Source organism: Castor canadensis, chromosome 2, assembly GCF_047511655.1.
Source record: "Castor canadensis chromosome 2, mCasCan1.hap1v2, whole genome shotgun sequence".
Taxonomy (NCBI): Eukaryota; Metazoa; Chordata; class Mammalia; order Rodentia; family Castoridae; genus Castor; species Castor canadensis.
The window spans coordinates 187,582,353-187,606,993 of record NC_133387.1 but is presented as its reverse complement, the minus strand read 5'-3'; the positions used below and the strand labels follow the sequence as shown (position 1 = coordinate 187,606,993).

The following is a 24,641-nucleotide window of genomic DNA, read 5'->3' as shown; positions in this document are numbered from 1 at the left end:
CTCAGCCTCTCCCAATTGCCACACATACACACACACACACACACACACACAGAGTAACTAATACCTGAATGACACACTCCACATCCAGCCTGAATCCCTGACACCTCTCATACTTACTCCACTGTTTCATGAGCCTCCCCTGTGGCAACTCAGTTTAATCTAGATCTCTTCAAAATGAATGTGGATATGTATCCCAGCTCCTCTCCCTCAGCATTTCCTTGACCCTATGCATCCGTTTTTCCTAACTGGCATTGACTCATGTTAGTTTTTATTGAAATTGGCTCTGTGAGAGTACTGGAGTGCAATCTATTTGTATGCTAGAGTTTTCCTCAGTGTTTATCTCATTTAAATTCTGGGAGACTGTGTGAGCAGGGATCATAATGAATCACTCTGGATATTTTTCCACTGAAAATGAGTCCAGGGACTGCTATGAAGCCTGGGCTGATGTAGAGGTCGAGCTCCCTGAAATGTGATCAGAGATGCTTTATGGTACTTTAGGAAGGTGGGGACCACAGGAGAGAGGTCTATTTCTGTCATCCTGCCTTTCTGTCTTGCTTACTGTCCCTATGACTAGACAGAAGAAGACCTCCCTGCCGTGGCCCATTTTATCCTGCAGGGTCAACATCTGGGTGAAGCAGGAGCTGACCTGTCTTTGTATGACCCTGACAATAGCACCTCCTTAAAGACAGTAGTGACATGCCTCCTTGCTTCATCCTTTCCTGAACCTGTCTTCCTGATCCTTCTTTGACCAGACTCTCCCTAAAAGGTGAAGTTCACAGCACTGAGGTCATGTACCCACCAAGAGTCCATGTCCTCCCTTATAGACCATAGAATTCAAGTGACACTGAACCTGCTTTCAGAAGCACACCTCTAAGCAAGATGGAGTGTCCACACAGCTGTGCTGAGGCCTTTTGTAAGACAGGCTGGATAAAGATGGGGAAGAAAAGGTGGACATAAGCCAGTGCTCATCATCCACCATGCTCCAGGGAAGAATTCCAAGGATCTGAGAATTCAAAATTTGAATCTGGCCTTCCATATCCTCATAAGGGTACATTTGCTTTGATGAGGCGATAGAACATTTTTAACTTTAAAAAGTATTCACTTGACGTGTCACTCTTGACCCAGGCCTCTCAAATGTTAAACATCATGAGAAAGGATGATTTAAAATTCAAGGCCCTGTGGGGAAACACCCCCTGCAGACCCACAAGCCTGCTATTAGAGGTCTGTATTTCTTGTTTATGACCATTGTAATTCTTTCTACAGTTTATAACCATGCCTGCCATGCCAGGTAGTGTTGAGGCATTGTGTGAGTATGTGTGCATGGTGCAGGATGGGGGAGGTTTAGCATGGTCATCACTGAGAGGTGAGGACACTTTTGGTGAGGAAGAAGTATAGTACTCTATATAAGAGCTTCCCTGACATTGTCTCCAAAGATGGAGGGGGCCCTGTACATGAAAGTGAACTAGAGTCAGATCTGCCTCTATCAGAGCTGGGGGAGAAATCCTAAGAGCATTGCTTCAAATTTCTCTGCCAACCCCACCTTCTTTCAGGCTCTTCAAGTTTCACACACACACTCACACACAGGCTGGCCACTCTCCTGCTACATCCCACCACTAGTTTTGACCTTTTAGGATTGCCCATCTTTTGGTAGCCTCAGGAGAAGTGTAATGTCACCAAAACATGGGCTGTATAGCCTTGGACATACATGAGGAGGTGACACTGGACCTTCTCTAAGGTCATATCCAGCTCCAGGTTTTCAAGTCCAAACTCCAGGCAGGTCTATCCAGCCCTGGGAAGATAAAAGGCATTTCTGGATGTATCGTGAAGACCATGAATGACAGAGAAGTCAGCCTGGAGCCCTTTCTTTTAGGTCTCCATTGGCACCACACTACACTGTCAAGCCACCACCCTCCACTGGATTAGAGACTTTTGACTCCACTGTCTACTAGTGGTTCTTCTAGCCCCAAACCTTGCTCACTGTTGTACCTCATGCATTGGGATGAGCTAGAGGGTGGTGTTGGAGAGTTAACCTAAACATGCCCCACCTTCAGCACTGCCCTAGGGTCCTGCAGAGAAACCTTGTAGGGATCTCTTTCTTTCTTTCTCCTGGAGTGCCAGCATCCCTCTCACCTGCTGCTCCTGCCCCTCCTCTGGACCTGCTGTATAAATAGGGGACTCATTGCCAAGAGTGAGAACAGTAAATCTTTGCCTATTCTTTTATTCATGTCCTTACCTCTGCAGACAGTGCTGAAGAAAAACAAACCCCACAAAATCCCTGTGGGCTCTAGCAGTCTGGCAGTCTCTTCTTTGCTCCTCTCTGATTACCTCTGGAAGGCAGAGACCAGGAGAAGAGGCTTGTCCAGCTCCCGTGGGGGTGGCAGACCCCTTCTTCCTTCAGAGTGGGCTCAACCATTCTCAGCCAGCACCTATAACATACTGAGTCCTGAGCCAGGTTTTGGGGACCAGAAATCAGTGAGACCTGGGGAAACTTAGAGGTCCATATTAATGGCTTCCTGAAGTAACATTATCCCTGACTCACCTCCCTAAATTGCCAGACAGCTTCTGGGCCTGAGAGGGCCTGGCTGTTTGCTTAAAACATTAGGTGAGATGAAGGGGGACTGCCCTAGCTGCCCTTTCAAGACTCATATGGAGAAGAAGAAGCAACCAGGTCAGCTGCGTATCCTGTGAGAGGAAGGACTCTTTCCATAGGGGCTCAGGGCCAAGATGCATACACTGATTGCTGCCACCTTTGCAAAACAGTCCCGACCTGGGGAACCCCAGAATTTCCCTCCTCCAACTTTAGGCAGACATTCAGTGTGATAAGACTGAAGGAGATAGGAGGAGCTAGAGACACTGGGTTTGGCGGTATAAACTTTTATTATACTGAAGAGAGGCAACAGGCTATGGTGACCTACTGTCTGGGTTTGCCCAGGAATGCAGGGTTTTCCCAGGTTGTGGGCCAGTTGATGCTAAACTCAAGATAGTCCTGGATACCATATGATCCAGCAATCCCACTCCTAGGGATATATTTGAAGGAATGCGACTCAGGTTATTCCATAGGTACCTGCACACCCATGTTTATTGCAGCGCTATTCACAAAGCCAAGTTATGGAAACAGCCAAGATGCCCCATTACCAACAAATGGATTAAGAAAATGTGGTATTTATACACAATGGAATTTTATTCAGCCACAAAGAAGAACGAAATTTTGTCATTCACAAGTAAATGGATGGAACTGGAGAACATCATCTTAAGCAAAGTCAGCCAGGCTCAGAAGGCCAAAAATCACATGTTCTCCCTCATATGCGGTCTGTAGACCTAAAACAAATGCAGTAATATTATCGGACACGGGTCAAACACTAAGGGGAGAACACGCATGGAAGGAATAGGAAAAGGGAAGGAAATCAAAAACTTGAATGTGGTTGATGTGCTCACTGTGTAGAAGGGAATATAGTAATCTAAAACTGGCAGAGGCCACTTTGGGAAGGGGATCAGGAAGTAGTGAAGAGGTCTGGCAGAGATGAACCAAAGTGGGTTTCAATACACAAGTGCATGGAAACAATGCTAGGAATCTCTCTGCATAGCTATCTTTATCTCAAACTAGCAAAAACGCTGTCCTTATTATCTCTTAGTTTTCTCGTCAATAAAATTGGAGAACGAGAGAGTGGAACAGGTTCTGCCCGGAAGTGGGGGTGGGGGAGAAGGTGACCCAAACACTGTATACACATGTGAGTAAATGTAAAAATGATACAAATAAAAAATAATAAGATAGTCCTGGATAAACTGGCAGGATGGGTCACCCTGAGGAGCTGTGGGAAAAGATCCCCCTTTCCTAAGCCAGGCACATGGCTAGGTCCAGAACAGAGGCTTGTGTCTCTGCTATCTGCTGGTGGGTTCTGTTGGCCCCAAATTTTCCTTGCTGTTCTACCTCATTCATGGAGGAAGACTGCAGGGTGGACTCCTCATGACCAGCCAAGAGCTGTCAGGGGAAATGGGAAGAAGGAAAGTGTTTGTCACCTTTGCAATAGGGAGGAAATTCCTTTAGCTGTCTTTGGAAAAATGGGACCAATGAGTCCTGGGGCATCAGGCGATGACCTGGGAAGCACCCGAGTAAACTGCCAGATGAAGGGGCTCCACCTATCCTTGAATACTTTGCCTGGGCACAAATGCTGGGAAGAATTGGGGGTAGGTGATATCTTTAAAAATCTTTTGTCTGGTACCTGCTCCTCCTAGTGACCCAGAGGGCAGCATGGAGGGACAAGCAGCCTTGTGGTGGTTGTGAAGCCATAAGAAAGCTGGTTTCTCTAAAGCAGATACCTTAAAGCAACTGAGGCCAACAGGAAAAGGGGAACAGGTACTAGAGAAAAGGTTAGATCAAAAAGAATTAACCTAGAAGGTAACACCCACGCACAGGAAATCAATGTGAGTCAATGCCCTGTATAGCTATCCTTATCTCAACCAGCAAAACCCCTTGTTCCTTCCTATTAATGCTTATACTGTCTCTACAACAAAATTAGAGATAAGGGCAAAATAGTTTCTGCTGGATATTGAGCGGGGGGGGGGGGGAGGGGGGAGCGGGAGGGGGTGGAGTTGGTGGTAAGGGAGGGGGTGGGGGCAGGGGGGAGAAATGAACCAAGCCTTGTATGCACATATGAATAATAAAAGAAAACAAAAAAAAAAAAAAAAAAAGAAAGCTGGTTTCTTTAGATCTGTCCAGGGAAGGACTCCACTTAAATGGTGTCCAAACCAGAAGTGCTGGAGCAGACATCTCAAGAAGTCAACGAGATAAATTGAGTATAACTTAATCTGACAAGACAGATTCCATGGGGACCGCTAGGGAGACCTCCCTAGGGAGGCCACATCACCAGTTCCACGCAGCACACTCCTGTACGCTTAGAGATCCAGATGTGGCTTTTGGGAAGAACATTGTTTCCTAGTATCAAGTGCCACAGCCAACGGTTCCCTAAAAGGGAGAAAGTTCTGAAGAAAAGTCCAGGCTGAGAAAAGGGAGGCACATTCACGGGGGCTTCTTTCTTCTGTTTGGTTCCTCAGCTTGGTCTATTTCAGCACCAACTACAGGTGAAAATCCTCCACAGATCTTCCCAGAGTGTTCCACCCCAGAGAACTTCCAGGCTGGTGTCTGTCTGCTCCATCTCTCCTTTTCCCAGTCTTGGAGTATGTGAAAAAACCCAGCTGTACGCCTCAAGAGTAGGAAGCCACCCTCTCCCTACTTCCCTATGAGCTGCTTAAAGGTGAAAGGATTGAAGACACAGTTAAAGAACCAGCAACAACTTTGGGTTCCAGTGAGTTTACTAGGAAGAAGAGTCCTGAGAGTGGGGCAAACCCAGAGTTCACTTTGTTGTGTCTGTAAATGGGATAGACCCAGGATGCAGAGGGAGGGTACGGAAGCAGGCAAAGGTGAGCTCTCCTTTGAGTAGCCATGAAGTAGCAAGAAGGTCCTAAGTGCATAGCCAGAGAGGCAGAGGAGAGAAAAATCACAGAAAGACTGGGGGAACTCTTTCTGACAGTTACTGCACCAATATTTAGTATTTACAGTGTTGCCGGTTCTATTGTGGTTGAACCCAGCACCTCCCAAAAGAAATACAGGAAAGAGACTGACAAATGTCCCGAGGAATGGTAGGGATGCCTCCCTCCTTTTTTTTTTTTTCTTTTTTCCAGCAACACTTCTAGGAAAAGCAGGATCCACAGAAAATGTTGCAAGGAGACAGAGTCTGCACTCCCCAGCATCCTTGAGACTCCATAAGCATAGACAAGGAGCAGAAGAGAAAACTGCTCCTCTCTGGACATAGAAGCCACTGTCTTGGGAAATCTCAGGAGGCTCCAAAGTTCTGCCCAGGCAGGTGGGATGCTGAGTCCCTGGGGAGGAGGGCTCAGGTTTCCTGATTTATTCAACAATAGGCCCTTGGAGCTCCCTTTGCAATTACCACCTCCCCATTCAGCTTCATGCCTGGCTGGTCACTAATCATTTATTGCAAAGAAGTTTCATTGCTCCAATAAGACAATCAGTTTCTCTACCTCTGAATTCCCTACAGGGTTAAGCACAGCTGGGCACCAGCTGTCCTCATTAATTCCTTTCTAGACCTGAATCTTCCACCCTTCCTTGCCAACACTTCTACTCCTGCATTCCAGCGACTGGCCCAGAAGAACCTGGTCAGGAGACCTGGACCAGGCCACTCACTTCTCTTGCTTCCTAAGAGCTGACCTTGCAGATAGTAACAAAAGGAAAGTGAGAGGTTGAGAGCCTATAGATCTGACAGCCTGGCAAAAGCCACTGGAAGCTTCTATAGATAAGCAGGAAATAGCTATTAGCAAATTCTCTAATTAGAATACTCTTTACAGTTCTCCTGTGGAAGACAGGAGAAGTCTAAGGTTTGTATGGTTTAAGTCAGCTCCTACATCGCAAGGAGAATTAGAAGTCCCTAAAAATATCTCGTGAGAAAGGTCTCTGGCACAATCCTTTTAATTTCCTGGTTTTGGTTACCTGTACCAGGTGGGCACAGCAGTACCTTGTTGCAGGCAGGTGACTAGGCCAGGTGATCTGATAAAACACCTTCCAATTCTGCATTTCTGTACAATATTGGACCATTTCACTTATCCATGCGCAAGACAGGAACATGAGTTTGAGGCAGAGACACACAGTTCACACCGCGGCGCTTACTAGCTGGGGAAGCCCTGCCATCTGTCTGAGCTAATTATCTTGTCTATAAAATGAGGACAACAGCAATAACATCTTCCCCACATAGATGTCATGAGATCCCATACGCGGAGCAGGTTACAGATGCAAAGTACTATTTACATGTTACTGATTCTTGAAAGGTCATGATGGCTACAATAGTAACAGTAAACCATTTCCCTCTAAATAAACGTTTTCAGTTTTCATCAGAAACACAAAAAGATGGTAGTTGATGGATTGGCTGTTAAGTTCTACCTGCCCCACCACTGCCTCCTGAAAGAGCCAAGTAGTAAATGCTGATCTCTGGCTGGCCCCTGGAGGTATTTTGACAGTGACCTGAACCTTGCCCACTTTGCTTCTGCAACCTCTTTGACAGCTGACTCCCGGCAACCTCTTCTCCATGTAATAAAACCAACAGTAAATGGAGGCCCTTGTGTTTTAGTGCACTTCATGTAGAGGGAACAAACCCTCCAGGAAAGAATCACTTGCACAACCCCTCAACAGAATATACTGATAAACTCACAAAGTTCAGTTATTGCTAAACGCTAATTGCATTTCCTTAGATAAGCACCATAAAAAAATTCATGGCAGCTTTTGGAAACAAAATTCATTGCATTTTAATTGCTAGAGAGGAGAGAGTAGGGGAGAGGCTTCACCAGGAAAATGCTAACTGGGCATAAACTCAGAAGGAATCTCCTCAAGCCAAAAGGCTCAGTTATGTAACAGGAACTAAGAAGGAGAGCTGGGCCTTTTGGGGAGACCAAACCTTCCCTAGAGACAGCTGACTTCAGTGGTCCTCATACTCAAAGCCTCAGAGACCCTGGACTGTTTGGATTTTCAACTGCACATCATGACAAGTAGGTTTAACAAATTTAAAGAATTGACTTTAAATTGACTTTGGAGTCAATGAGCAGGAGTCAGTACCAAAGCTTCAAGAAATGTATATGGGAGGAAAGTTGCATTTCACTCTTGTAACGCGTGTGTGAGAGAGAAGGAAAACTGGACCGAGATCATAACATCACTTCAATTTAATAACAAAACTTTTTCAACCAGTTCACAGAAGAGTCATTTTAAAACCAGTACCATATTCTAACTCCAATCTCCTCGTTTTACAGTGTCCAATCAAGGCAGAGTCCACTAAAGCCAGGTGAGAACAGGGAGTGAGTGGGACCAGCTGGGGAGTGGTGAAGTGTCCTGATTCCCATAACCTTAACTTGGGCTGGCCCAGATTTGACCTCATCTTCCCAGAAGCCTCTGAGCTAGAAGATCCTTTAGAGGGACACTCAGCCTACCAGAGGGCCCAGGGAGAAGCAGGACTAAGGCCCCCTGAGAATCCTCCCAAAAGATGCACTTATGGGCTGAGGAGGGCAGAAGTGCAGGCTCCCAGATGTTTCCATTCCAAGGGCCTCTTCAGTCTCTCCCCTCCACACCCTCAGCCCCCAGCTACTTCACCATTCCCAACCCAGATCCTGTCGTGACGCCTGTCTGATGAGGAAGGAGGACTAGAAATCAGGGCTTCAGGGGGAAGGCCCAGTGGCCCAGCTGCTGGCCTGTGGGTGATGACCCCTTTCATGCAGTGGTAGGAGATCCACACCTTCTGCACTGGTGGAGGTTGCTTCTTCTTCTGCAGCTAGTGGGCCCAGGAGACACGAGGCTGCTATGTAGCAAGGTTGTCGAAAACACCAGGACTTAGAAGATGGAGTCCTGAACCAAAAGAGACAGAGGCTGGACTCACAGCATGGCTCCACCACGGCCATTTAAGTGACTTTTATGTTCGTAAATCACTTAGCCATTTAAAATCTTGATTTCCATTTCTATCAAATGGAGCTGCTCTAGGTGTTTTTGTAAGATTTGAAGATGAATGCATATATCTCCTGTAAACTCTAAAGTGGATTATCTACCATCTGTTCCTGTGTCCAACCTCAGAGAAAGATGCTTTTCATTATCACTGCCTGGCTCTGTAAAATACTTGACACAAACACTGTGCTTTGATACACATTATCTTACTCGGTGCTTCCATTGAACAGATGAAGCACAGTGTCAGGCAAGAATTTAATTAGATGCAGAACCCAAACTGCTAAATGCCGAGCTCTCTGTAGAAGAGAGAATGTAGTCATTAGTAACTGCATTAGGACCAGGGATGAATGATGTTGGTGATAAATAAATACGTCAATAATACTATGCATAACATACCCCAAACCTAGCACTATGTCAGGCCCTGAAGAGGTCTTCTCTCCTTAAATCATCATGTAGCATATAATGTAGCCAGGATGGTTAGGACTAAGAAATTCAGGTTTACCAAGGGTAGAAATTTGCCAAAGACCACCCAGGAAATGGCAGATCTAGGCTATAAAGTCAGGTCTACTCTTACCCAGATATCCACTTGACCCAAGAAATCCACTTGATTCAAGGTCTTCCTCTTCCCACTTTCCACTCTCAGGCTCAAAATATTCCAAGGGTAGATCCTTTAGAAACTTCCCAACCCATTCCCTGCCCTCACACTCACCTGCACAGTGTCATGGATCCAGTCCTTGAATTCTGCTACCTTGGCGTAGACTCCTGGGTGATTGGGCTCCGCACAGCCACGACCCCAGCTGACCACCCCCACCAGGTGCCATGTGTCTCCATCCGGGCACACCAAGGGGCCTCCACTATCCCCCTGAAGAATCCAGGCATGAAGACACAGAGAAACAGCCGTATCAGACCTTTCTGGTGAAGAAGCACCAGAACACCTTAGAGAGTGGACTCTCTTTCCAGGACCCTCCTAAATCTTGCTGGGATGCCTGATGGCCTCACCCCACCCCCATAGCCCTCAGCATGAACTCTCCACCAAGAGAAGCTGTCTTATGCCACCTACACATGCAGGTCAGGGAGCCAATTCCACCACACCTCCCTCCGCCACCAGCCACACCTGGCATGCATCGGCCTTCCCATCCAGGTAGCCAGCACACAGCATGCGGGGCGTAAGGGCCCCACTGTACATGCATGAACTGTTGCAGAGCTGTGTACTTAGCAGGGGCACCACTGTGTCCTGTAGCGTGTCCGAGCTGTGGGCTGTGGGAGACATGGAGAAAGGTCTCAGGGAATGAAGTGAGACCAGGAAATCAGAGTAACAAGAGGGGAAGAGTTAGAGGTCCCAGAGGCACAAAGACCCAAATAGGGGAGCCTGGGTCAGGTGGCAGTCTGCCAGATATTGGACTGGGAGTGAGGAGACCAAACGCTGAGGCCCCTGGCCATGGGACTAAGGAAAGAGAAGTGAAAGGACCTGGGCTTAGGGAAAATATTCAATAGCTGTTCTCCCCAGACTGGGTCCCTCAGGACTGGCAAGTGATGCCAGGGGGGGAAGAGGGCTAGGGCTGCCTTGGGACCCGGGGAAATGAAGGAGCCTCGCCTTGGAGAAGGATGCCTCCCCTGCCCTTTACACTGAGGGCCCCGGGAGCTGACTCACTATGGCTGGGGTTGGTGTGGCCCCAGCCAGACACCCAGCACTGGGAGCCCCTTGGAAAATGCTGTTCCTCAGCTGGCAGACACACGGCGCCCACGGTGTCTGTGGAGAGGCACACGGTCCTGGTCCCCACTCAGGCTTGGCTTCTCTCCTGAAGAGCCTGGGCAAAAATCCTCCTCATCTGCCTTGTCAACAGTCTTGGTGCCTGGCCTCCACCAGCCAGGCTTCCTAGACAACCATAGAGGTTCAGCACTGTCCCATCTTGGAGGTGACCCTTCAGGGTGGACCATGTGCAAACTGCACATGGTACCTGATGCCCTCCAGACATGGGCAGTGTGCTTGCTGCCAGCTTGACCTGGGGACTGAGGGGAGAATGGAAATTCCTCTGGCCCTGGGAATCCAACTTCTAACCAGGACCCATTTGACTTTTTCTACAATCCTTCTAAGGCACTACTTCAAAATGTGTGACACATCATGTGGGTGGAGCAAAACATGATTTTAGGTAATACAGGCATGCTGTTATATAAACACCGATTCACCTGGGGAAAAAGCTATTTCCTTCTCAATTCTCTTTCAGTCCCTCTAACAGAGTCAAGGAGAAAGACTCCATTTAGTGGTAGTCTGTATGTCTCAAAATGCTGTCAATCTCCCTTCTGAATAGAAAAGAGCAGCCTCAGACTCAGAGACTTCTACAGAGGACTCTAGAGACCTAGAACTTGAAACCCTGCTTTGTTTTCACACTAGAGGTTTTTGTGGTTACTACCTATTTACCAGAATAGTGCAGGTTCTCCAGTTAGATAGTTTTCCCTTTTAAACACTTATTTAAGTCAATTTAGAAATATGAACTGTTCAGCAATTGTTCACATATATGATTGGATTTGTGATTTTTGTTTGCTTGTTTCATTTTTCTTTCCTTGCAGTGCTGGAGATGGAACCCAGGGCTTTTGCACATTCTAGGCAAGCAACTCTACCACAGAGCTCCATAAGATTTGTCACCTTTTATTGGAGAAACCCAAGGCTGCAGGTGATAAAGGGAGAGAAGACTGCTAAATGCATGAGTGTGCAAGGGCTATTGTTAATGGCAATGGTACAGTCTCTGGTCAGAAGTTTTCCAAATTCTTTGTGTCCCACGTGAAAGAATCCCTGGCAGGACACATGAGTGTAATGGAGCTTAATTAACAAAAGGGGCATGGTGGAACCAGGTGGAAGCTGGAAGCAGAGACCCAGCCTTTTTCTTTTCCAGGTGCCTTTAAAATTTACACTAACCTACAGAAAGGGAAGAACCTGGTGATTCCCAACCAACAATAATCTATGGGTGGAGAGGGGCATAGGTGGTCCCTGGGCCAGGTAAGGGTGGTTTCAGTTGTCCCTGAGATGGGGTGTGAATAACCTACACACATTCGCAATTGAAAAGAAGGCTTAGAGAAAGAGAAGAATGTTCGACCTGAAATATAATATCAAGTCATATATATTCGGAGTGTTGCAAACTTTCCCTAATTCCAGCCTGCCTCGGCATGAGTGTGCACACAAGCGTGACAGTGTGTGAACATGCATGTGAATGCACATGTGTGTGCATGTGACTGTGTGTGTGTTTGGAGGACAGCACCCACATGCAGGTGCATGTCAGAAAGGAAGTTGCTGGCGCAGCTGCAGCCCAGGCTCACCCTTGCAGGGCAGACAGTGTGGTAGGAAAAGCCCTGGCCATCAGATTCAGGAACTGTTTGCCACAGGGCCTGCAAGAGAGTCACTTCCTTCCCTAAACTTCAGTGTCCTTGTCTGTATATACCTGCTTAATCTACCTGTTAGAGTTGTTATGAGGATTAAGAAAAAGGACATTTGGAAAAATAAGAAGAAATATCTCTTTACCTATGTCACAAAACACCTGGGACCTGCCTGGAAACAGAGGTGGAGCAGTCTGCTGGTGGATGAAGCAGCTCTGAAGCTCTGCGTGGGACCTCAAAGCAAATCCCAGCCACAGCCCTACTGCAAAAAGTGCCAGAATTTTGTCCCTTGAAAAGAACCTGGCAAGAATTCAGTTTCAGGAAAATGCAAACTCACCATGGTCTCCAAATGCACTGAAAGTTTTAAGGTTGATGGCACTAGGAGAAAACTTGAGAAACAAGGTAACCTCTCTTCCCATCAACCCCTGCTCCTCTGTCACCACAGGCCCCAGCCTACTTGTCCCAAGGCAATGGACTTACCTGAAAAGTTGAGTGGTGTCCGGAGCTGCAGGAGAGTGATGTCATAGTCATGGCTCTGGGCGCTGTAGAAGGGGTGGGAGATAATCTTCTCCACCATAGCTCCCTGGTATGGCCTGACAGCATTGTGACTGACCAACCCTGCATGGACCCGCCAGCTGGATAATCGTGACAGCCTGAAACTGCACACAAGGACCATGCTGAGCCCGGGGAAGAGGCAGAGGAAGTTGACATAAGTGAGATGATGGGTGGAGGAAGCTGGCTGGAGAGGTCATTTGTAGGGTCTGTGTCACGAGCCTGTGAACTCCTGGAGCCCAAGGATCATGTCTCTTAATATCACCTCAGCACCGGGCCCAACACTGGGAATTCAGTAAGTGCTTAAATAGATGCTCCAGGACTGATGGACAGAGAAATGAAACACCATGGGTCATTTGCAACTACCATTCTCTCTGTCCTGTATAAGATCCCTCCAAGTTTTATACCAAACATAGAAGGGACTGTTTGGAATCAAAACTCTAAACTGAGTCAGAAAAGCTTCCCTCACTCCTGTCTCTCCACTTACAATGTGACATCCTAAGGAAGGATCTCACCAGCCTCATTGCAAAATAGGGATTACACTCTACCCTGCCTGCCTCCAAAAGAAGAGATCAATCATTCATTCATCATTCATTCATTCCTCCAACTAATATTAATTAAGCATGCACCATATTCCAGGGACTGTTCTAGGGCCTGGTGACACAGAAATGGTTAAATCTACAAAGGTATTCATTGGTAAACAAGACTGAGAGTTCTTGTTCCTGAAGAACTTCCATCTAAAGAGGAAGAAAAACATTCAAGAAGTAATTACATGTAAAATGATTTAATTACAGTGGTGATAAACATTAAGAAGCACGGAGTGCTATGAATGCAAAACATTTTAAAAACTTAAAAACTGAATGAATATAAAGAACCTATCTTTGTGTTGTTATTGCTCTTCACACAGAGCTGAACTTGGTACTGAACAGGGAGAACAACACCCTTGCCCAGTTGGAACAGATACCTGGAAGCCAACAGTTGAACATGGATATTTTGTATAGGCCATACCAACAGCCAAACCGAAAAAGTGATTGAGCCCCTTCCCTCCCCAGGAGGCCCCCAGACTTGCCTGTGCATGCAGTGTGCAGCAGTCACCACCCAGCGGGGTGACAGCACAGAGCCTCCACACGTGTGCCGGGAGCCAAGGGTCACGCTGGCTTGCCATGGCCAGCGCCCAGGAGCCACAGCTTGCCCACCAACTATCCGGGAAGCCAGAGGCCTTGCTCCACACTCTGCCAACAGAAAGGGTCAGACAGAAAAAAGAGAGTGCCAAGCGCCAGAGAGCCAGCATGGACAACTCTTGTTTGTTACTGCTGGTCCTAAGTAAGGGAAACAGGAACATCAGTTTGATTTCCACAGGCTGCAGGATCTATGAGTCCTGATGTCCATCCCACAGTAAGAACCAAAGTGTCAGTAGATGGATGGATGTGTGGAAGAAGGACCAATGGATGGGTTAGAAAGATGGATGGGAACACAGGTGAAAGGAACCCCAAAGATTGTTTCCTGTTGGCCCCTAATTCACCACCCACCCTTGGTCTCCTGAAACTGCTATCAAGTTGCTTGGTAGCCAGTAATAATTCCATCTCTGGGATTCTCCAGAAAGACAGGGCTGTGACTGCCAGAGGCTGGCAGTGGTGAAGCAGGGAGATCACCAACCCTGCACAGTGAATGGTAGGGGACATGACAGAGGCTTCAAAAGGCTCTGATGGGCAGACTGCATCTGCAAGAAGTAGTCCAGAAGGCATATGGGCAGGCAGGTAAGGACCTCCACCCAGAACCAACTGAGTCTCCCCAAGGTGTCCTTCCACACTTGGGGCAGCGTGACACTCCTCTCTCCCACCACCGCCTTCCTGAGCCCAGCACATGACTCACCAGAGCACTTGAGAGAAACAATTCGGCCAGAAGTACAGTTGTCTCTGCAAAACAGAGGCACCAGCAAGAAGCCAGGCAGGGCCACCCTGAGGCTACTCACACCCAAGGGCATGGAAGGGGGCAAGGGGTGGGGCTGCTGGGAGTTGGTAGACAGCTCTTAAGGCTGTCATGTAGCCACAGCCCTCTCTTCCCTTTACCACCCTTCCCACCCCACTCAAATGTTTAGGCCCCTCCTCATAACCAGTGCCCAGGACAGCAGGGTACATCCCACCCAGCCCCGCAGTGGGCAACAGAAAGCCTTCATCATCCTGGAGATTAATCTGGACAAGGCCCAAGTTTACAAATAGAGGATTTATAGATGAGAAAGCCCAGATATTTCCACTAAATGACCCTGGATAAACAGTGGCTGAATGAATGGATACTGAGTGAATGAGTGAACAGAACCCTCTGCCCCATGTTCCTTTCCAGGCATACTCTGTTCTCTGCCCCAGGTCCTTTCTCTAAAGCCTCATTTATTGATATTCTTGCTCTCCTTTCTCCCTCCTCTTTTAGCATAAATCTCAATTCTGTTCACCAAAACACTCTTATCTTTCTCTTCTCATTTCTTTCCTTCAAAAGTCCAATGCCTAGATACTATTGGTTTCTAGTTTCCCAAACCCATAGCCTTCCTGGTCTCCTGAAGAAGTCAGTCCCACCACTATCTCCTCTTGTCCACTCAGGAATCTAAGACAGGGAACTTGTCAGGACCGCTCTTTCTTCAGTATGTTCCTGAAGAGGAACCCTCAGGAGGATGGAGCTGGGCAGGAGGGGCCTGAGAGGATGGTTCCCAGGAGGCTTCCGAGCAGCTTGAAGAAGCCCAGGAAGGGCAAAGATCTCTCAGTCACTCTGATCCACCCAGGGTGTAGGGAATGACCTGCTCCATTCGCCAGCCCTCTTCTCCTGGACACTATCAAGGCCCCAAGCAGCTCTTAGCCAAAACAACTGAACCACTTCTCTGCTGGGACACCATAATTATCTAAAATATGGTAGCACTGAGAGATCACTTACGTTGGAAAGAGGGGACTGTTTTCAAGATTTGACTTGGCTACTTATTGGTTAGTGATCTTGGACATGACTGCTTAACCACACTGAGGCTCAGTTTCTCTACCTGTAAATGAGTGTTATGGTTTAAATAGGAAATGTCCCTCATAGAGCACCTGCCTTGCAAATGTGAGGTCCTGAATTCAGACCCCAGTACTGCCAAAAAAAAAAAAAAAATGTCCTTAAAAGCTCATGAATTGAATGCCTGGTTCCCCACGCAGTGGTGCTATTTTGGGAGGTGGTGCTATTTAAGAGGTAGAGCCTAGCTGAATGAAGTAGGTCACTGGAAGTGTGTCTTTGGTGGCTGTGTCTTGTCCTGGGTCCCTTCCTGTATTACTCTCTCCACTTCCTGTCTGCCATGAGGTAAACTGCTTCTTCCTACACATGCTCCTGCCACTATAATATTCTGCCCAGTGGCATAGGGTCAAGCAACCATGGACTGAACTCTCTGAAACCATGAGCCAAAATAAATCTTTCTTCCTTTGCATTGCTTTTCTCAGGTGTTTTGGTCACAGCAACATAAAACTAGCTGATACAAAGGGGATAAAGAATGCTGCTCCAAATCCGTGACAATAACAACCAAGCCTGCATTTCTTGTGCGAATGACATGACAGCTGTGATGGGTAGGGCCCATGTGAACTAGGTTTGTAATTTCTGACTGGGAAATGTTCCTCTTTGTCCTACTCCTTACGTTGCCAATGTCCTCACCACCAGTCCTCCCTGAAAGATTTTTTCTGTACTTCCATCAGGAAGTAAGGACCCCTCTCACCTAAACTCCTTGTAAGCCCTACCCAGGAGCTCAGTGATAGAGCACTTGCCTAGCAGATATGAGGTCCCATGTTTGATCCTGAAAACACACACACACACACACACACACACAAAAGAAGCCCTACCTGGGTTGCCACACCTCCTCCAGGAGGCCTCCAAGTCTAGGAGAGAGCTCAGCAAATTTTTGGGAGCTGTTGAACTTGATGTCAGACAGGCTTACTCCCTTGTGGTGAGTGAGTCTTTGCAGAGGACAAGAATAAAAGGAGGGAGTCAGCTTTATACTGCAGCATGAGGTGTGGGTTAATCATAACTGGAATGTGTGTGAGACACTTGGCTGGTGTAGTGACTGAGCAAGACCGTGACAATGACTTCTGAGATTTATGTTTGCTAAAACACATTGCTGCTCAAAGAGGAAGAACAGGCGGGGACACCATGGTGTTCAAAGGCTAGAAGATGGCTAGAATGCACTCTTGCTATTTACTGAGCACTTTGACAGTGACAGGCAGATAGAGATCTCCAACCTCCACTTCCCCAGTCCTCCACACCCCACTCCCAACAGTCCTCCACCTTCCCAGCCCCAGGTCTGGTTCCTGTTACCTGAGATGCCCAAGGCTCTGGCAGATCCGCACCCCCAGGGCAGGGTTCCAGCCCTCATGGCAGACCAGAAGCCAGCCTGGCCAGGCCCTCCCCTGTACTTCCAGCAAGAAGTTCTCACTGTTTATTCTGAAAGATACTGAAACCATAGCATAAAAACCACCTCCCACCTGCTCCAAGATGGGGGTAGGATAGGAAGAACTGGAGCTGGGGCTCTGTGGTACCCAAAGAGGCCTCAATGTCTCCCTGAGGCCTGTGTCACCCTGTATCAATCTCCCTATTGCTCTGGGTGTCTGTTCAGACCTAAAAAACTAAGAACCCCTAGCTGTGAAGATTTCAATTTTTCTTTAAATGGTTCTGCCTAATGACAATTACCATCCTCTCCTGAAGAGGAAAAACTAAAGCAGAGAGGTGAAGCTACTTGCCCAGGATCACAGAATTGGCAAGGGATAGATCTGATACCTAAATTCAGGTCTTCTGATTTCAAATTATGTGACAATAACAATTACATTTATTGGAGGGAGACAATACTGGGGTTTGAACTCAGGGCCTCGTGCTGCTAGGCAGATACTCTTACCACTTGAGCTACTCCACCAGCCCCTTTTGGCTGTGTTTTTCAGGCTGTTCTGGACTGACTTGTGCCCCCCGCCAAATTTCTACATTGAACCCCCAATCCCCAATGTGACTGTGGTTGGAGATAGAGCCTTAAAGAAGATAATTAAGATTAGATGAGGTAATGGTATGGGAAAGGGGGATATGACCCAATAGAACTGATGTTCTCATAGGAAGAGGAAGAAATGCTGGAGTGTGCTCTCTCTCCCTCCCTTTCTGTCTGTCTGTCTGTCTCTCTCTCTCTCTCTCTCTCTCTCTCTCTATGTCTCTCTCTCTCCATATATATATATATATATATATATATATATATATATATATATATCCTTCTCGGGAGTACTGGGATTTGAACTTAGGACTTCATTTTTGCTAGGCAGGCACTCTACCACTTGAGTCACTCGCCAGCCCTCAGAGCTCTCTTTCTCTCTCCTAGTTAGCAGAAGAAAGCCCTGGGAGGACACATAAGGAAGGCAGCCATCTACAAACTCCAAAGAGAGTCTTCACCCTAAACCAAATTGCCAGCACCTTGTACCTGGACTTCCAGCCTCCACAACTGTAAGAAAATAAATGTTTGTGGATTAAGCTACCCAGTCTGCGGTACTTTTACTACGGCAACCAGAAAACTAACATACAGGCTCTGAACTAAACTCTTCAAATATTCACATGTCTTATCCCAAAAATATTTTTGGTTTCATTTTATAAAGAAAGAAATGGAAGCTCAAAGAAATAATGTACCCAAGATCAAACTGCTAGCAAAATAAAAATTCCAACTTGTTCCATAATTCATTCTAACCCCCAGATTCGGAGCACCACCATACCTTCTAATCCTCAGCACTTACCTGGAAGGGAAAGAATAGTGGGAGACGGGGGCAGAGAACCATGAGGAGTGATGTCCCCCAGATTCTGAGGAGGCCCTACTAGTTCTATACTGACCCCCAACACACACATACACAATCTAGCTCTTCTTCAAGATCGCTGGCTCACAAATGACAAGTTTCCATCTCTCCTGACAGTCTGGACTCCTGGACATAAGCCAGGTGGAGATCAGGACACTTTCCAGGAATGTCCAAAAGCCTCCAATCAGAAATCACTGCTTTGAGGCTAAACCTTGCCATCACCTTCATCCCAAAGGAGAGTGATAGATGGGTGACAGTGAAATGATGGCGGTTCATTTTGGCCCTAGAGTTATAAAGGGCCCTAGACTGGGTAAAAGGGGAGTTTCCCAGCATTGGAGGTGTTTCCCACCTGTTTTTGGAAGCAAGGGGAGCAAAGCTTCCTCACTGCTGGCACCCGAGCAGCTCAAAGTCATCTCCTCAACCTGCAAACTCCCGGAAATGGCTGGAGAGGCAGCTGGCCACAAATACAGTACTTCAGAGAAGAATAAAGAGAGGGTCACAGAGAAGAGACTGGGGAAGGGGAGACAGTCACCCAAGGAGGGTCTCAAAGTACAAAACAAGACACTCCAGAGGCAGACTTGCCACCTGTAGACTCCTGTCAACCATTTTCCCTTTAGGAAGAACCCCAATTCACCTGTGACAAGTGACACAGAGCTGTCTTTATCTCACTGTCTTTCTTGTCTCTGTCTGTCTCCAGCTTTGTCTTTCTGTCTGTCTCAGACTCTGTCTTGGTCTCTTTGGAAAAAATTTCTGGAAAAAGTCTGACTAGGACCACCCTGGATCATCCATTCAAGTAACTTAAGACTACAGGACTAAAACATTCTCTGTGTGGAATCTAAACCTCTCTTACTGCATTTCACCCCTTTTCCCCTGGCTGTTCACACTGAATGAATGAGAAAAGTGTTCATCCTGTCTACCTACAATGCTTGCTCAGCACCTGCTTCTCTACCAACTTCCTCCAGATTCTGTTTTCCCTCCCTCTCCAGGCCATGGAAGAGTACCCCCAGCACTGACCTAGAAGCCATGAGCCAACACCTGCTCCTGCCAGCAACCCTAGGGCTCCCAGCACTGCACAACCACGTCGCAAGGAGCACCAGCGCCTGGCCTGAGAGACTGTGGAAGGTAGAGGGCTGTCTTGATTCCTTGCTCCCGCCAGTGAGCCTTAATTACCCTGAGGCACCACTGAGCTCTGACGGGAGCCCTCCCCTGCCCCATGGACCCAAAATGGGAAACAGGGAACAAGAGGAAGTGGAAGATAGAGTGAGATGCCCTCTCACCATCGGCCTGTGGGGCTGCCCTATGGAGAATATAGGGGATGTAGGAAGATCACCCTTCATTACAACGCCACTCTGTCACCGCCCTTGAGCCCAGTGTAACCTACTGAGTTGCAGCTGGTTTCCTGGATCTGCTCTGAGGATCCTGGGTCCTGGGCCCTCCTCTGAGCACTGAGCCTCCATGGGGTTCAGTCATTCAGCCCGGGGCTGTGGGGAAACAGTTGTCAGAGACACAGGATCCCCATATGAAGGAGTGTTGACAGAAATCCCAGCCCACACCAAATCCCCACTCTCTAATCTCAGCCTCCCCCTCCCCCTACTACTGCCTGTAAGCCTTATTTATCTTAGGATCTCTCTTGACCAAGATGACCCTCCACGCCTTCTCTGATCTCCCGAAGCCTCTAAACTCCCTCCTCCCCCATCCCATTCTCTCACTTTCACATGGTCATAAGCATCAGAGTGAAGATTTGAATCCAGACTTGGCCCAATCCAAAGACCACACTATTCACTAGCCACTCCCTCACCACCTCTCACAAGCATCAAGAGCATATTCTAAGATCCTTCAACATTCCATCCCAGGACTCAAGATTCCACCCTCCTCATTCCCTCCTATCGCAGAGGAAGAAGTGTTCCTCCCTTGTGCATCCATCCACCACTCATTCATTCAGCAAACATCACTTAGCCAGAATGCACAGACTACTATAGACAGTATGGAAGGAGTTCAGGATAAATTAACATGGACCACTCTACCACTTCAAAGAATTAGTGGTCTTGTCCCAAAGATAAGTCATATAAACAAAGTGGACTACATTAAGTGACCCAAGAAGAGTTCAACTAAACCACCATTGCCATTCAAAAAGAATAAGAGCTTACTTCTCACTGAGAAGATCAAGGAAAGCTTCTAGAAATGGCAGCCTCTGAGACAGACCCTCATGGATGGATGAATAGGGCTTGAGCTGATAGCTGTCTGAGTAGTCCATGAATAAGCAAAGACATGGGGGAAAGAAAACACAGAGCAGAATAAGTTCTATGTATATTTGCAGCTCTTGAGCCATGAAGAAGAGTAATGAAACATGTCATCTTGGAAAAGCACTGAATAGTTCAAAGCTACGTCTAATACCTCAGGCTATCTCTCCAACTTCTCACTTATAAAATAAACTGTCTCACTTATAAAATAAAAACTGATAACTCCCACTCCCTAATAAGTAATCTCCCTCCTCTAGTGTCTGATTTCCCTATATTATTCTCCATGCTGCAAAGCCACAGTAATCTCTCTAAAACACAAATATTTGCATTTAAGGATGGAGACCTCCATCTTTAAAGGGCTTACTGAATCTTTGAAGCCTCAGGACCAACCCAAATTTCTGGGGCATGTCTCACAGTAACCTGTGTGATCTCGCCCTTCTTCATGATCCTCACTGCCAACACCAGCTCCCTCCACAGTGCAACTCAAGGGCACGCTGACACATGTGCTGCTGCTCAACACCTTTAGGCACTATCACACCAGAGACTGAACCTGCTTCCCCTCGCCCTATAGCTGACTTCTACTAACTCTTCCAGACAGCAGGGACTCCTACAGCACCTACTATGGTCCTGACTGTTGCTCACTTCCTTCTCTTCCATCCTCACTGGTCTATGTACACCAGGGCCTGACGCAAAAGGAGAATCCAGGTAAAGTACATGGAAGAAAGGAAGGAAGGAAGGAAGGAAGGAAGGAAGGAAGGAAGGAAGGAAGGAAGGAAGGAAGGGAAACAGGGAGGGAGGGAGGGAGGGAGGAAGGAAGGAAGGAAAGGAGGGATGGGGGAGGAAAGAAAGACTAGATAATATGGCTGAAATGGCTTTACAAATTATAAAGCACTATGTAAATGTTAGCTATAATAATACATATATTACATATATGTATTACTTCTTACTTTTATGAACATAATATAATTATATATAATATATTAATAAAGAATACATATAAGCTATAGGTCTTTCCTCAGGGAACTTAGAATCCAATAGAGTAAATAAGACCCCTTAAAACTGGAGTGACTCAGGCTGGGGGTGGTGGGGCACACCTCTAATCCCAGCACTTGGGATGCTGAGGCAAGAGTGTGGTGAGTTCAAGGCCAACCTGGCCTATACAACAAGGCCTGGTCTCAAAAAAAAAAAAAATGTGGAGTAACTCACATCTCTCCCACAGATCACCTTTCCTTGTCAACACATAGGGTTGTTCCCAATGATCATAAAAGCCTGAAACACTGACTCCAAAACAATGTTGGCCAAGAAGTGATTTTCATGTGTTGCATGGAATGTCCTTTTCTTACTAAAACACTTCCCGGTCCTGCCTTTGTGCTCCATTGAGCTGGCTTTGCTGACCCTCTGGCAAGGATCAGGAATGCCTCTGTCAGACTTACCCAGGAAAGCCCCCTCCAAATTGCCTGAAAATCATTTCACTGGACCCATGAGCACATACCAGTTCAGCTAACAAATGGAGTAGTAGCCTAATACCTTCTATGGAGCAAGGTACCAGCTCCACCTCTCCATCCCTATGCCAATCACAGCCAGGACCTGTAGGACGGCTTCACACTAGAAGCAGGCCTTGTTTTACCAGGAAAAGGGAGAGTCATAGTTTGCATCACATCCACTCCTTCTGTGCATAGAGATGAGACTCAAAGGCAGTGAGGTTGAAGGATAGCAGGCTGGGGAGAGACAGTCAAGAAAGTAGAGATGTATGTGTGTGGTTTCAGTCTTGTCTCTGGGGATAGGGTTTCTCTTGAGCTAATGTCCCTCTCAGAAGAGAAACAGGACCTAGTCTAGAAAGCATTCCAGGGCATGCACAAACTTTCCTTCTGTCTCAGTAGCTGAGGAGCTAGACTTTTAGGCCCAATCATCTGACAAACTTGCCTTACCTCAGGTACTGCCCCACTCAAAACCCACTGTCCAAGCTCATATGGTAGCCTGAAAACATGGCCTTTAGTAGTACAAGATTCTTGGTTTTCTTTTGGAGTAGGAGTTAATGCAACAATGATTTGCTCCTTACCTCCCATGTGCAAAGAACTTCACCAGTCCCAGGAGGGACAGGCAGGAGAATAATTGACAGTCCTTGGAGAAAAAACAGGGGTTGGCCACATAGAGCCACTGCTTGGATCTAGCCCCTGGACCAGAGCTGCCCAAGAAGGTTCTTTCTACCAGCCCAGAATCTCAAGAGTAGGGGTGAGAGAGAGAGAGATGCCACAGCAGGAATAGGGTAGCCTTACCATGTGGGTCGGTGGCACCGATGTAGGCTTCAGGGTCTGCTAGGCAAGGCACTGCTCCTATCCTTGTGTCAGCATTGATGAAATAGCCCAACCAGCTCGGTTAAAGGATGAAGTCTCCCTGGTTCACACATGACCCTTTGTTCCCCTACTTACACTCTCATACACAGACATAGGCCAGAGAAACAATGAACTCTGCTCAGGTCCCATGAATAGGCCCCTTGTTCAGGAAAGGGGGCCAAGGGCTGGGTTGGGCTGGACTAGGCCTCCCAGCCCCTCCCATCTGCTAACTGGAAGCTCAGAAACAGAGAAAAAGGTTATGGGGAGAAGGGAAGGCAAACTACTGTTGCTTAGCAACCAGGTCCCTTGTGCCAAAAAGTGTGCCTCATGCATGCAAGCACAATTCCCCTTCCTGCTAACAGGGCTGTTTTGGAGAAACTGATATTAGCATTTGTTGAAAGGTTTGAGCCCTCTGGATTACATCTTGCCTCTGTGGGGGTTAGCTTTTCCAGCAATCTGGGACTGTCACCATGCTGGAGTTGCTAGGGTGATGATGAGGGATCTTTGTTACCTCTCTCCTTAGGGCTGCACCTGTCACCTCATTGCGAGGAAGTGGGACCTCTCCGCCCTGGGAGCCAGTTGCTCCCGGAGATCTCAGTGTTATCTCGTTTCAAAGACAGGGTGACCCAGCTGAGCACAGTCTGGGCTGAACACACCTGGAAGCCATGTCTCTTTAGAAAAGGGGTCAGGACAGTCCCAAGAAAGAGAAAGGCTGGTGTGGCTTCCTTTCCTCCAGTCTGCTGCTCATAAAGTCCTCAAATGGGACAGTTAAGAATACAGACTTTACAGTCAGGCTTTCATCTCGCTTCAGTTCTCCTACTTCCCTCAGTCAGCCTCACCTCAGATAATTGTGCCCACCTCACAGGATCAGTGTTAGAAAGAAATGAGGTATTGATTATAAAGCGCACTCTTACCCTGCTGTCTAGTATAGATTGGTATTACTACTACTGTTGAACCTCACTCGTTCTGGCTTTTTTTTTTTTACTTCTTTGCTCTCTATTTTCCTCACACACTTAGTTGTTCCTCTGAGCTTATGGTCAAAAGGCAGAGCTCTCCACACACAGCACAAGAAAGAGATAGAGTTCAGCTGTGAATCACAGACTTGCGAGGAGAGAACTGGTGGCTAAAGCTGAGAATCCTCTGGCTGGGCTCGGAGGTCTCCTAAGACAACACTCTTTCCCCTGCACACTCGACACCTACTGAGTGCCACCAGTAAGCCTGAACATGGGGATTGAGTAAGTCACAGACTTGGAGCCTGCAGGCTTGAGAGACAGAAACAGATGTAAATAACTGCTATTTGTGAAAAGTGAAATTACAGAAGGAGAAATTGCAGGTGCCAAGAAGACACAGAGAGGGCTTCATAAAGGAGATTTGAACTGAATTTTGAGAAATGAGAAGGCAATCACCAAAAAGGACATTTCCAATACATTCCAGGTGATGTCAGTGAAAACAACAAGTGAAAAGTAAAGACCTCTGAACATTCTCTTCTCATAAAAGCAGTGAGAAAACTAGAAAAAAAAAAGTCAGAATCAACTTTTTCAAAACTCTGGAAATTAACCAGACGTTTATTGCAATCTGGACAGTGTTTATTCACAAAAAGGCCACATAACCTCAGTAAGAACAGTGATCTTTGTGCATTTTAACTTGTTCTAATTCCATCCCCCTCCAACATCCCTGTGGGAAGGTATAATACCAGTAACTTCTAAAGCAGTTATAGAAGGATTACAGTTCTAGACCAGCCTGAACAAAAAATTAGCAAGACCCTGTGCCCCACCCAAAAAAAAAACTCAGGTGTGGTGAGTAGCTGCAATCCCAGCTACTCAGGAGGCGGAGGTAG

The 24,641-nt window shown here is 47.1% G+C and overlaps 1 protein-coding gene across 6 annotated transcripts; it reads right to left on the bottom strand.

Moving 5' to 3' along the window:
• Nucleotides 1–3,195: 3,195 nt before the first annotated feature.
• Nucleotides 3,196–23,329, bottom strand: Tmprss5 (transmembrane serine protease 5). Of its 6 annotated transcripts, none has more exons than XM_074066701.1 (14): nucleotides 22,748–23,329; nucleotides 20,379–20,472; nucleotides 19,613–19,712; nucleotides 19,246–19,344; nucleotides 18,581–18,703; nucleotides 16,730–16,865; nucleotides 16,258–16,371; nucleotides 14,285–14,328; nucleotides 13,482–13,644; nucleotides 12,341–12,519; nucleotides 10,143–10,241; nucleotides 9,606–9,748; nucleotides 9,201–9,353; nucleotides 3,196–3,979 (listed from the first exon to the last, which is right to left on the bottom strand). In XM_074066701.1, the coding sequence occupies exons 3-14, from the start codon at nucleotides 19,686–19,688 to the stop codon at nucleotides 3,833–3,835; spliced, it is 1,476 nt and encodes a 491-aa protein (XP_073922802.1). In that variant the 5' UTR covers nucleotides 19,689–19,712; nucleotides 20,379–20,472; nucleotides 22,748–23,329; the 3' UTR covers nucleotides 3,196–3,832. The 6 variants fall into 6 exon arrangements, with proteins under 6 accessions (XP_073922802.1, XP_073922805.1, XP_073922803.1 ...); XM_074066704.1 differs by having other exon boundaries at nucleotides 18,581–18,685; XM_074066702.1 differs by having other exon boundaries at nucleotides 20,379–20,468.
• Between the last annotated feature and the right edge of the window lie 1,312 nt (nucleotides 23,330–24,641).

What these genes read in the sequence shown, in the direction of transcription:
- Tmprss5 (XM_074066701.1), bottom strand. Translation starts at nt 19,688, where the DNA reads ATGGAGGCTCAGTGCTCAGAGGAGGGCCCAGGACCCAGGATCCTCAGA. An exon ending in TGTTGGCTCATGGCTTCTAG is followed by an intron (nt 18,704 to 19,245) that starts GTCAGTGCTGGG and finishes TCTTCTCTGAAG; the next exon opens with TACTGTATTTGTGGCCAGCT. An exon ending in GCTGCACACTGCATGCACAG is followed by an intron (nt 12,520 to 13,481) that starts GCAAGTCTGGGG and finishes CCTTGTGTGCAG; the next exon opens with TTTCAGGCTGTCACGATTAT.